This window comes from Plectropomus leopardus, chromosome 21 (assembly GCF_008729295.1).
Source record: "Plectropomus leopardus isolate mb chromosome 21, YSFRI_Pleo_2.0, whole genome shotgun sequence".
Lineage (NCBI taxonomy): Eukaryota > Metazoa > Chordata > Actinopteri > Perciformes > Serranidae > Plectropomus > Plectropomus leopardus.
In genome coordinates this window covers 25,824,735-25,838,688 of record NC_056483.1, presented here as the reverse complement: position 1 = coordinate 25,838,688, position 13,954 = coordinate 25,824,735, and the positions used below count along the sequence as shown (strand labels likewise).

General features: G+C 38.2%; 1 protein-coding gene across 1 annotated transcript; it reads left to right on the top strand.

Annotated features, from left to right (window-relative positions):
* Nucleotides 1–280: 280 nt before the first annotated feature.
* f3a (coagulation factor IIIa) lies at nt 281–12,838 on the top strand. Its single transcript, XM_042510032.1, has 6 exons — nt 281–467; nt 3,171–3,282; nt 4,894–5,087; nt 7,752–7,933; nt 8,021–8,189; nt 12,109–12,838. Exons 1-6 carry the CDS (start codon nt 401–403, stop codon nt 12,252–12,254), a joined length of 870 nt encoding a protein of 289 aa, XP_042365966.1. The 5' UTR covers nt 281–400; the 3' UTR covers nt 12,255–12,838.
* Nucleotides 12,839–13,954: the final 1,116 nt, after the last annotated feature.

Sequence of the window (13,954 nt, the reverse complement as noted above, 5' to 3'; positions counted from 1 at the left end):
CCTTTGTCAGACTATTTCAAGAAATGAATGTGAAAGCAAGTAGTATTGAGATCGTACTTTAGCTGAAGCATCACTGTGGTTTGGTGGCTGTGTTCAGAGTGTGTAGTGGAAAGTGTTGAAATGCAGGAGAGCACCGCATGTATCCGCCGCATGACCTCAGTGGGACAGGCACGCACCGAGCTGCATGCATTAATACTGTCCCTGTGACGACACAGCCGGACAACCCTTATTTGGACACCCTCGCGCTCTCACATTGCTGTAAGCAGCGATTCATAATCAGACTGAAGCTGACGAAAGGATTCATAGAGCTCAGACGCCGATCCGGGAACGTTATTAACGCCAAGGACTGAGCGGAGAGGGACTGCGTCTATATCACCTGAGAGGACTTTTACCCGACAACATGTGGACATTGAGACCAGCAGCAGCTCTTTTTCTTGTCTTCTTTTTGTCCACACAGTGTGCATCAGGTGAGTTCGAGCCGCGCGCTCTGTCAACTCAGTGACTGCGCGACCTCTGTCAGGAATGTTAATGTCAGGAGTGTAGGAGTAAAAAAAAAAAAGTTGATTACTTATTATGGCAAAATTTAAATGTAGCGTTAGATATGCAAACAGCAGCCAGCCGGCGAATACATATTTTATACAACTCGACATGTCGTTCATTCGTATGGAGGATGTATTGCTGCGATGAAAATAAGACAACACAGACTTACGTATATCAACCTTGAGGTTTTTAAAGTTACATTTGCTGACACTTTTCTACACCATTTATTTTTAATGTTTAGGCTAGAACATTAAAAAACACAAAAGCTTGCTCTCTTATTTCATGTTGATTACGTCTCACGTTGTCGAGTTTGCAGTGGTTATGTAGAGAATCTGCAAGGATTTTTCCAGTGGTAGGTCTAAATCAGCAGGTTAGTACACACTCTGCTGGGTAAATCTACATGTGAGATTTTGAACACAAAGGGATATGCTCCAAAGCCTTCTTTTGAGCATATCCAAGGCAACCACACTGTTAACATATAACAAAAGGTTTATTTATTTAGTATAATGGTTTACTGTGCCATTCCAATGCAATCCTCCTAATCCTTTCCCCTCTTTTTAAAAATAATTTTCAGGTAATTTCATTTAATCTTTTACGAATTTCTTGCAATTTGCTGGACATTTCTTGCCAAGTTGCTTATTGTCTTTTTCTCTATGTTTTCGGAAGAAACCAGGAAAACTGATGTCGATCCAGGTTTCAAAGGATTAAGTCATCAGTACCTGTGAAACCTAGGTTCCTGTTAATATATTTAAAGTGTCAGCTTGCTTAATATGGGACTAACTAAGACTCCAAATCCGTTTGCCATTTTGATTTCACAAAACTTCCAAAAGAAAGTGCTTTGCTTTTATTGCTAATTTTTTCAACCAAGTTTAAAAAACGAAATTACCTTTGTCATTGATCCTGCTGATCTGGATTTGAAGGATGAGTTGATTAAAATCAGCAGCTCATAAGATTCCATCCGAAATTCCATACAAGAAACAATAATTTACAACATGAATTTTATTGTTCACAAGTGATTCCAGCAAGCCGTGAAGTTTCTAATCCTGTGTGCAGGGAACACTTGGACTCTGAGCTGAACCTCTGGCTGCTGCTATCAACGCAGCTTGCGTGTCTGTGTGGTGCACTTACTTGAGGTCAGAACAACACTGAGTGAAATCCTTGTAAACGTCTGTGATGGTCAGTGTGTTAAACTGTGGCCACCAAGTTACACAGTTAGTGATTAGTAATCACTCCATAAAACCATATGACCAGGAGAAGAGCAACGCATTTCACTGAGAACTACATTTAGATATTTCACCTGAGCCCCTCTTTGACAGTCATGGGCTGGCTTGGCTTGGCTTGGTTTAGTTTGGCTTGGTTTGGTTTGGTTTAGCTTGGCTTGGATTGGTATGGTTGGTTTAGTTTGGCTTGGCTTGGCTTGGCTTGGCTTAGTTTGGCATGGTTTGGTTTGGTTTAGTTTGGCTTGGTGTAGTTTGGCCCGTCAGCCCAGATCTGCAGGGATTTGTGTCTCTATTCCAGCAGGGCAACCTGTTTGAAGGTGTGCCTTTAACTGATGACAGTTGTTCTTGAGTTGTTCAAAGGTAGCAGGCTGAAGTCCCCCATTACTTGTGTCTGTGTGTGTGTGTATGTGTGTGTGTGTGTGTGTGTGTGGGAAAAGCAGTTCATTTGTTGTCTGTAGCTCTCTTGATTTTCTTAATCAACAAAGTGAACAAATCCAAAACATGAACCCTGAACTGAAGTACTTTTCTTGTTTCGCACAATGAATGAATATTACATACAGTGAAAAGCATAATATTTTATGTCTCTTTCTGCTGGTGGGTCATCATGACAAAAGTATACAGAATATGGTAATTCCACTACAGAAAGACTTAATGATCACTAAAATTAGGTGGGGTATAAATAGATTTATATATTTCAGGATTGGTTATCGGCCAAATGAGTTGTTTTATATCAGAACAAATCTAATATTGTGCATCCCTACTAAAAACAGGAGGCAGGAGAGAAATTTAACTGTAAACCACAGAGATTCAGTGAGAAGCAACACAAGCACAGCAGAACAGAACGAGCAGAACACACATAGACAATTAAAAACCTTCGTCTGGTCTTCTGCACAGACAGGAGGTGGGTGGAGTCTGCCACATACACACTTGTTTGAAGGGGGCTTGTTGGTGGTTGGTTGCAGTCAGTTAGACCTCACTGCTACCAGCTCAGAGGTGTTCTGGAGCATTTTTGGACCTTCTCCAGGGAAAGTCCATCTTTGGAACATGTTTGGCATGTTGAAACTAGCAAAGGAATGTGCTTGGCATGGTTTGACTCGGCCCGGCCAGAAGTGACAATGGAAGAGGCCCACTTGTGAGCCTGATGAAGTCTTAACACTTGGGTTTAATTATTTGGTGCTGTACGTGTGCTGTTAGTGTGATGTAATAGTACCGTAAGAACGGTACTGCAGGTTTTAGTCCATGAGAAGTGTTGTGTAGTGCTTAGGGTCAAGCATGTGTTATAAACTGCATGAGTCAGTGCAAAGATCAAATACTTGTTCTATTGTTTTCTTACTTGATATGAGCCTCGTTATTTGAGCTCATCAGAAATAGCCTTTTAATGGTAATTTATGCAATCTCTTTCATTCTCAGGCTCCTATCCTCGAGCACAGAATGTCACCTGGAAATCCACCAACTTTAAAACTGTGTTGACCTGGGAGCCCAAACCTACAGCTGATTACTCCTACACGGTGCAGTTCTCTGAGTAAGTACCTGCATCCAAACCCGCACCTGCTGGCTCATTCTGGAAAATACATTTAATGTCCTGCTTATTCATGCACTTCATTTATTCAGGTTGTCAGTGTTACAACTGAAGCACACTCTCCCTTCTGACATGCTTGCTGAGTAACTTCCAAGGAAAGCTTAATAGCAGCAGGGCGTGATGATAAGAATCCATTGGTGATCCAGTAAAAGATTGTATTGGAATGGAGATTTTTGGTCAGAGATCTGAATGGAGAGATTAACAATCACAGACATTAATAAGTCACTAAAAAGAGAAAGAGGCAAAAACTACACAAATTTAAACATCCAAACATCAATAACAAATGCAGACCTGACACTCCCCGAAATATTCAAATCTATACTTTTGTGTCCTGCTGTGATTAATTATTAAACTCTTGACAGTCATGTCTTAAAGTGTTCCTGTTAAGACTTAAAGTGACATAAGCTGTGCTTGTCTTCCAAAAACTCCTATGAACATGTACCTAGACCTTAGATCAGTTTAGTATTTCGACAGCAGACAGTACTTTCACATGTGGACGTGGTTTTTGTCACTTACTGCTCCGTCCAGCAGCACTAACTGTATTTCCTTTTTCACTGGTGATATAGAATGAAGTCTGCACCCCGTTTATCATCCACAAAACAGGGTTTCATGCTGACATTTTCAGGACAAAAAAGAGCAGGCTGGAATGAGAGTCTCTCTTGATGGAATATTTATGAATAGTAGGTGGTAGTTGTACAGTGAGTCCTTCTCAGGCCACAGGGGTTCAATAGCCCACTGCTGCCGTGCAGTGGGATGATGCTCCAAGACATTATATATACAGATATATTCAGTTCACATAATCCAGTCACAATTCATATGTATATTTTAAATGAAAGAATGAAATAATAAAAGATTTTCTCATTAATAAAAGTGTATGTCATCCGAGAGAGGTAGAAGGTAGATTTATGAGTCACTTTTTAATCTAGAATTTAAAAGCAAAATTACTTCTGGCCTTTCTGACCAGTTGAAAGCAGACAGAGTTGTCATATTGAAATGTAAGGTGCTTTGATGGATTCATGTTGACAGCTCATGCATTGAGTAACATTACAAGTAAACATTCCACCTTAAAAGTTGCCAGCAGTTGGCCCAGTAAATCAAATTATTTTCCACAGTTTTCAGCTGCTATTAGAGGCTGCAAACGTCCTTTGATTTTGTAGTTGTTTTTTACTAATGCATGAAATCTTGTCACGGTATGAACAGTGGTTAAAACCAGACACAGCCATGCCCTGAGCACAGTGTTTACTCTCTTCTGACTAATCAACACCTCCACCTTTTAGTACAGTGGACAGATCGGTGTGCTAAGTTCCCCCAACAGAGGGGGTACCAAAATGGGCATGGCAAAGAACGGTTCCTATGGTACAATCTGCAACTTTTCACTATGGAAACGGGGAAAATTCGTACTAAACTGAACTGAACTGAAGCGTACTGCTGGGTGGAAATGGGGCTGTAATGTTGTTCTGTCATCCATTCTCATGTGTTTGTGCATACTTTACTGATCATCTGATTTCTCAGACTGTTTGCACCCATCAGGCATGTCTGTGTGACTTGTTACAGGGACAATGGAAATGAAAAGAGGACCCCTCACTGTATCCGCTCCTCAGCCACAGTGTGTGATCTCTCCAGCTCTCTGACTGACCTGAATGCCTCCTATGAAGCCTATGTCCTGTCTGAGCCCCCACTGGGGGCTACTTCTGACCTCATTGAGTTCCCTCACACCATCTCACCAAAATTCTGCCCCTACAAAGACAGTAAGCTCCTCCGCTACAATGAGTCACTTCTTGAATGTGTTGGACAGAACATTGAATACAAACTGTTCAGACACATGTTCAGGCAGGTCAGCAGTGGAAAAGAGCTGATTACACTGGCACACACGCACACACACACACACACACACACACACACACACACACACACACACAGGGCAAGGGAACACTTTAACACATTTTTAAGGGTTATTCCAGTTCCTTACGTCTTCTCACAGTTTTAGCTCTCATGAATTGCTGAGTTTTAAGCTGCTGGCTGTAAACGCTATACAACTTTAAAGTCCTTTAACGAGAGCTTTTTGGTGTGTGGCTCTATTTGTTTCTAGTTTTTTTTTTTTTTTTTTTTGACATCTAACAGAGACATTTTCACTGGAAACATGCTCACAGAGCTTAATGTCACGGCAAATGAAAGAATGTAAATATGACATATAGAAGTGTCGTATTCAGTAGTGAGACATGTTGAAACACACTGAACCCGGATATGAACAACTCCTGTTGTATCATTTAGTGTGTAGCCTCTCCCTTTTGTATCACAGTGAATGAATAACTGTGAACACAGTTACTGTGGGGACTATCATGAGATCATGAGCTGGCCTGATCCCACATGCTCTAAATCTAAATCTAAATCCTGTACATAGCTGTTAACCCTGTGCTTTAAGAGTAAATACAGCCTCACTGTAGTTTTGTGTGCACACAGCTTTCCTGTGTGATTAGGCGATAATAGCGTAATTGTAGTTGTTGCCTCACTGTAAAATCTGACAAGATTATATTACTTCAAAAATCTGGAAAACCAATGGCCTCAAATAAAAGTTAGTTAATTTAATTATTATTCTTAATTTATGTTTACTTTATACCTACGTGTTAAGCTTACTTAAAATTGTGATATATTTACTTAATTTTGTGAAGTTGTTTCTGCCTAAAAATGACAAGTTTAATCAAAGCAATCTTTCTAAGTGTTAGCAGTAAACCAGCTTTACTGTGCTGTATATTTGTATTCTACTGGTTGCAAACCAGTCAGTCATATTTGTATTTAAACATGTTAACAAAACAGAACTCGCAGATCTTCAGACTTCATCATTAGTGAAATCCTCTTTGTCATCATCAAGTTCAGTCAGACCAACTCGGTTTACTGATGATGCTAACAGTTAGAAATCTTGTAATTTTTAAGTTGCAACAACTTCACAAAATTAATACAGCTACTTTTTGAGTGAACTTAACAATTCGACATAAAGTAAACATAATTTAAGATTAATAGTTATATGCCTCTCCTTTTTCAAGGCAATCGGTTTCCAAGATTATTTTAGTGAGATCAGCTTGTCAGATTTGACAGTGCACTTTCAGTATATATAGATATTAAATCTGCAGATGATTTTCCAGTTATTGATCTGTTGTTTGGTATATATATCATCAGAAAACTGTTGCCCATCAAACAAAACAATGTTTACCACAATGGGACAGAGATGATGTCATCAAGTGGTCCAACGACAATTCAAAATGCAAAAAAAAATCCAGTTACTACAATGATTTAATAAGGAAAATCAGCTCACTGGGAGGCTTGAACTAGCAACTGTTGCACAGAAAGTTGCCAAATCATTTTCTGTCAGTCTACTAATTGACAAATCCATTATTCAGTGTATTCATTGATTCATGGATGTGTAGCCCTACCTGGAAACACTGTCGGTTTGTGTCCAAACCACAGACTGTATGAAGGTCCAACTTGTCTGACAGTCGGACCGGTCATTCTTTTTACCCGCCTGACTTTGGTGTGCTGATGTGTACAATATAATCATGGAAATGATGACAAAACTGTGATAAAGTCCTAGTTGTAATAAACTAAAATTTCTGAGCATGGCCATCTGTGCATGACGACATACAACACTCAGCCATGACTGCTTAAACAATGTTTCATGAACTAAACAGGCATTAACTCACACACAGTAGTCTACAAAGTTAATCAAGAGATTATTTCCTCATCATGATCATATGTAATTGCTGTTATAAAAATCTTAAATATATCCAGTTTATCAGTGTTTGAAGGGACAACAAAACTAACAATATTCTGTCACTTTATAACGTTTATTAACACTCCTTTCATGCATATTTGTCACACTATACAATATATCTTAAACATATTTTCATGTAGCTTGATCACACTATTTTTAGTTCCCTCTGCCCACCACCTGAATATTTACTGTTGTTACAGCAAGGCAACAAGTGCCAGCTGATGTTAGCCAGTTACAGTAATCACTAAAACATGGCATTAAACTACAATTCAGCATTTATGAACAAAACCAGTCACAACTACCAAGGACCCTCAGGACCTTAGTCAATGTGATGTCACAAGTGATATTGTCAAAATTTAAAAGATAAACCTGAAATCTCAGAGCCACAAAAATGAAGGTTTAATCTCCAGTACCCATTCACTGCTGAGCAGAAACAATGAAATCTGTGGGCACGGATTCTGGACGTGTGCGCATAGATTGTGAATCTGTGAAAACAAATTACAAATCTTTCGAACAGGTTTTTTTTTTCCATGTGACCCCAGAGAGGCTCTGTATTTTCACAGGTCTCTGAGTAGAACTTTATATTCAGACACATGTACAGACACACTGTAAAAATAATCTCTGACCCGCCGTTCTTTCTTTACAGCTGATATAGGCAGACCTGACTTTAAGCTGGAGGTCAGTGAAGACAAGAAGAAGACTACTCTGTATGTGACAGATCCTCTCACCGCCTTGTTTAAAGATGGCCGCCAGCTGAACATAAGGGATATCTTCTCTGATCAGCTGCAGTATAAAGTCACCTATCGGAAAAATAAGAGCACTGGGAAGGTGAGTGAAAGCAGACATAATGTCGACTCAAACAGGCAGGGTTAAGATAATTTAACAAATCTGGGGCTTTCCTTCTGATGTCTGCAGAAAGAGTACAACTCAAAGACAAGTGCGATCGAGCTGACTGATCTGGACCGAGGCGAGAGCTACTGCTTCATGGTCCAGGCCTACATCCCTAGCCGCAACATCAACAAGCAGCTGGGAGAGCTGAGCCACACCCAGTGCTCCAATGACGACCAACAGTCCATCTTTGAAGGTGAGCTGCCTACATTTTTACCCCCTTTACCACTAAAATAAGTGCATGCACATGGGTTTTTCAAACAAGACCTGCTAAAAATAGGCTTTCCCATTGACAGTGGAGCAGAGCTGTGCACATGGCACAGCAGACAAGTATTCCTTTTGTGTGCATGTGGATTGTTTTGATGTTTCTGTTTGATGTTTAGAACTGGAGAACAAGTAAAGCGTAACAGTAGCAGTAACAGAGGTCTGTAAAAACTTTACACTGGATACTTCTCTTCATTTATCTCTTACTTATTTAGTCTTGGATTGATGTTTTCGCGCTGCTTAGGAGGAGAAGGATGGTAATTAATGGTGGAAATTAGTCATAGCACGTCATTGCATTTCGCCGAGTAAGGAGCTGAAATTAGTGTGTTCACCTGGGGGTTGTGTTCACAACAATGCCAATCTGAGGCAGAGGAGATAAAAACCTGTGTCACTGCAGGGTCATTTGATGTGGGTGTGAATGCTGATCGAATGCTGATCTTACGCATTCCCATTGCATTTTAATGCATGGGTGCAATGGGTGTTAGCAGGCTTTTTGTGCAGCGTCAATGAGGCATTAGAGCGGATGGGGAAGTGATTCAGTGTCATGCTCCCTCAGTGCACAAACTGTCCTGATATTAGACATGCAAGTAAAAACCTGTGTAATGATCAGTGTCTGATCATTACACAGGTTTTTACTGCAGCTGTCTGTCGAGTGAGACACGCACTCAAACTAAAGAAACTTCCACACCAAGTGAGTATTGAAGTATGAGATATTTGCATGGAATCCAGGGGGCAGTTAAATTTTATGTTTCTATTGCTTGCATTAAAAGTAAAAGTACAGGAAAATAATGGTAATAAAAAGCAAATGGTCAGAAATATTTACTTTATCAAATTTATTTCTTTTCAACATGTAAGCCTTTGAAACATGGAGCAAAATCACTTTTCGTGTGCTGCTCTCAGACGTCTTTAAAAAGTACGTAAACCTTGAAACCCTGAGCAAATTGGTGTGATTTCTCTGGAAACATGGGAAAAAGGCAATGAGCAACTTGGCAAGAGTGTTCAACAAATTACATGAAATTAGTATATTTAGAAAACCATGTCTTTAAATAGCTAGGAAAAAATATCCAGGGAAAAGGAAAAAAAGCTCTGGAAAATTGTTAGAACTATATGTATAACTAACATAATTACTATTCTAAATTAAGTTATAGAAAATTATTATAATTTTGAATTTTTCAGGTAATTTCTGAGTTTGTTTATTTTACTTCTTCCCCCTTTTTTATGTTATTTTTTGCTAATTTTCAGGTGATTTCTTTTTTTATACATAAATAATTTCTTTCTAGTTTTGGGTCATTTTTAAGTTGCTTATTGCCTTCTTTCCATAATTTTGAAGAAATTAAGCCAACTTACAGAAGAAATTTCAGGTTTCAAAGGGTTAAAAATGCAGCCAACTTGAAAAGAGGTCCATTTATCCACTTTATGGATTCAAAGAACAAAATCCAGGTTTTCCTCTCCTCCCAGTACTTCATTAGTCTTTCTATCACTTCTTTTGTCCTCCCTCCTTTCCTCCCCAATTTTGTAGTAACTTAAAGGCTCCTGGAATATGTAGTGGACTAAAAGTGCAAGTTGACATAAATGAAAAAAACAAAAAAAAAACAAACTCAATGTAAGTAGAGATACTCCCAAAATACCCTGAAGTACTGCAGCAAAGTATAACCAGTTTACACCACTGTCAAAGTGCTTCTGTGTAAAATGTCTGCACTGACTTTATTAGTGGAGAAACAGGATTTCTAAGCTTAGCAAAGGACAAAAAACCATGCACACCCTGTAAAAACACTGCAGACAGCTTTTGCTTTGTGTGTCTGAATGGTCTAAAATGCAGTTGTGTAAAGAGGGGCTGATGGGGCTGGATTGTTTTAGTTCTTTGAGGGAAACTGTCTTATTCCAGAAAAGTTGCAACCAAAGCTGGAGGGGACAGGACACTGGGTGCACTGTGGAGCGCCTGTGTGGTGTGAGGCGGGGCATGGTGAAAAGAAACTCAGTCAAGCTCAGCATAGCTACCCTGGGTAAATGAAAAGATGGGCTGCTTTGTTCTGTGTGTCTCTTCGTGATGTTTTCTGGAGCATGTGTCCTCTCACAACGGCTCAGAGCGGAGGATCATACTGCTGTGCAGCTGACTCTTGGTTGTAGATTTTACAGCATTTTTAAAGGAAACTTTTTACAGAAAATGTATCTCGACAGTTAGTCTGTGCCAGAGCTCTCTCCTTGAAGCTGTGTTGGTGTGTCAGGTCTGAACACTAATCTTCATCTGAATGTGGCCATGAGGGACTTATCATATAGCTCTGTCCAGTGTTCAAGTCACAGTGCTGCAATGTGCTGTTGTGAAGACCCATCCTTTAGTCATCTAAATGTATTACTGGCTTTTGTTCTGTAAATTCTGCCAAATACAGGATATTTACATTGACAGTATTATTGAAGTGAAGAATTAAAACTACATTAGACCACAATGTTACATTAATCACCAACTTCATTATTATGCTGAATTCTATGTGTTTTTATTTTAGGATGGGCATATATTTATTTACTCTTTACTTAAAGGAATGGATTGGTTTTGTTTAGCACAGTAAAGTTGATTTACACTATTTGTTTTTTGACTAGACTAGATTTTATTACAATATTCATTATTCTTAGTATTTATTTAGTTTTGTTTGTATTTTTATTTATGTATTTATTTGATTAAGTTACTGTTATTTTTTACGTTTCTATCATGGTATAATAACTATTGCAGTTTAAAAAAATGAATTTTACGAAGAAATTTTTTCAATAATACATTCATTTTGTTTTCATTTATGTTTTTATTTAAAAAAATGCAGCTGTGGTTACACAAAAATAACACTGATGCCTAATATGTGTCAGTTCATGCTAGAATTACCCTAACTGGGATAATCAAGAATTACCCTCATTAGGTTAGTCAGGTGGTTGAGTTGTGTATCCGCTGGCGGAATAGGTCATCTGAAGAGAAAGAGAGAAAAAAAACTTGAAGTTCCTAAATGTGGAGTCAGGAACACCTGCTTTGTTAACCCTTTCACAGGTGTGCCTGTGAAAGGGTTAACAAAGAAGACTATATGCAAATTCTTATACAGATGTTCTCTGGAGAGAATTTATGGCGAGAATAAGTAGAACAAGTAAAAGAAATGGAACAGCTTACATTTATATACGAATGGCTTATATTATTTTAAGTGGAAGAAGGGCACTAGGGTCAGAAAGTGGTGGTCCAAGTGGGAGACTAACAGTAATTTTAATAGTAAATATTTAATAGTCTTAAGTATTGAAGATAAAAGTACAAATAAATGCTGTTAATAAAAATGTAAGTAGTCAGAATTATGATTGTGATTTCTGAATCACAGATTCAGTTTAGAAATCCAACAGCACCATCTGGTGGAAAGTCTCACCCTCGGAGGGGGTTGGAGGGTTTTCAGCGAGACAGTAAACGAAGACACATTTGTCACCAGAACCTTGCCACACATACAAATACACACACACACACACACACACACACACACACACACACACACAGATTGGGAACCAGTGCATCAAAACATCATATGTAGATTAATCCGCCACTGAAAATAGACCCCAACTAATGGACTACTTCTTGTTTGAATAATGTTTGCTAAAAAAATGGTGTTCAGTTGTTTTAGAAAATTACTGAGCTCTTGAAGAATGGAACTATATAATTTTGGGCTCAGTTTTTAAGATTTACATCGTGATAAAAAACCAAAGGACTTGTATGTTGTGGGATGCAATGAATACTGCAGCTGATGGTGGTGGAGCTTTAGACTTTTATTTTAAACTTTACTGTCCTTAACTGTAAAGTCAAGCTCTTTCAATGTGTCTTATTTGGTCTTCCACAGTGTATTCGGTGGGTGTGATCGCTGCTGCCATCTTCCTCATCCTGCTGCTGATTGGCCTCATCATCACAGTCACTGTGGTCTGCTGCAAGCGCAGGAAGAAAGCTCTGAAAAGCGGAAAAGAGGGAGTGCCACTGCAGAACGTGTAGAGTGTGTGTTCCATCACACACACATACACACACACTCTGCAGGAACACACGGTACAGCTTAACTGGACTCAGGCCTGTGAGGAGATGACGAGGGCAGATCTAGTCCAACATTCCACTGTCAGACACTTGAATCTCTCCTTCCTTTAGTTTCTGTGAAACTGCCTCTGAATAGATTTCATCCTTTCTGTCTCACGTCATGCTGCAGAGAAAAAGAGACTTGAGGAAAACACTGTTTGAACACTCCTACTGCACACACTAGTCACACTGCTGAAGCTATAATATTCCCTTTCTGGTCTTTTATATTTGGTGAATGGTACTTGATGACTGTTGTTAAACATAGCTGATTTTATTTATTTAACTTTGTTGTGTTTTTTCTTTAATGGGATACTAGGGAAACACCTTATGGGAAATCAACACTTGGTATATATTATTTTTGTATTTTATGCTTAATTTATTGTGTTAGGGAGAGATTAACATATTTGTATATGTTGTTTTAGCTATTTTGTACTTCAGATGGTTGTAGATATTTTTATTACGTGGTGAAATGCTGAAAAATAAATAAATAACATTTTTAAAGAACGGGATGGAGGTGTACATTTAGAATTTTTTTTTAATTTCACTGTCAATACTGTTAACCCTTTAAAAACTTGTACTGACATCACTTTTCTTGTGCTGCTTTCAGACACCTTTCACAAGAATTTAAACCTTTGAACCCTGGACACACTGGTGGGCTTTCTTTCAAAAAAAACATGGGAAGGGAGAGAAATAAAGAAATGAGTAACTTTATTATAAAGTTCAACAAATTGCAAGACATTTGTAGATTTAGAAAAAAAAAAATCAAAAAAGCTAAGGAAAAACTAAACAGTTATCGTTTTTACATATTTAAAAATATGTGATTTGGAACTCTTATCATTTTAAGCACTTTATTTTCCAAGTCTAGTTTACCTTGTTTTTTTTCATTTTATTTAGTTTTTATTTCATTTTATTTATTTATTTTTAATCTATTTATCTTACACATTTTCAGGTATTTTCTTGTACTTTTTACTAATGTCTTGCTAATTTCTTCCTTTGTTGCCCTTTCCATGTTTGAGACCTGACCAAATTGTCTTGATTTCTTTAAAGGGTTAAATTATGATGTTGAAATCATAATGGAAGTTAAGATATGGTGAAGTTATAGAATTTTGGCAGCCTGTATAAACTGTGCATTCAGGCTGGAAGTTCAAAATCATTTAAAAATCAATATATTACTAAACAGCTGTACTTTTAAATGACACTGTCCATGGTCATCATGTAGTTTTCATTTGTGTCAGTGGGAAGCAGAGAGGCTCATCACAGCAACTAAACATGAAAAATAATGTGCAGAAATTCCCATGAACAATATGTTTTGAAGATAACAAATTATTGAATGCAGTTGGATCTAAAAAATATGAGGGAAGAGGGGACAGTCACAGATTATAGTGAACTGTAACCAATGCCAGTCATACAAACGGCTGACTCTGTGACCAGAGTGTGAGTGTCATACACAGCCAAGCTCAACAAAGTCAACTCCACAACATCTGGACGTCTGAACAGCACAGAGTAGGCTATATACTGTGTTGCAGTTTAAATAGGGGATTTATTAATTAATTAGCAATGAATTCATATAATTAATTTATTAATAAATAAATACCAAAATATGTAACTATAACTCGTAATGCAAA

What these genes read in the sequence shown, in the direction of transcription:
- f3a (XM_042510032.1), top strand. Translation starts at nt 401, where the DNA reads ATGTGGACATTGAGACCAGCAGCAGCTCTTTTTCTTGTCTTCTTTTTG. An exon ending in ATTCTGCCCCTACAAAGACA is followed by an intron (nt 5,088 to 7,751) that starts GTAAGCTCCTCC and finishes CTTTCTTTACAG; the next exon opens with CTGATATAGGCAGACCTGAC. An exon ending in CCAACAGTCCATCTTTGAAG is followed by an intron (nt 8,190 to 12,108) that starts GTGAGCTGCCTA and finishes GGTCTTCCACAG; the next exon opens with TGTATTCGGTGGGTGTGATC.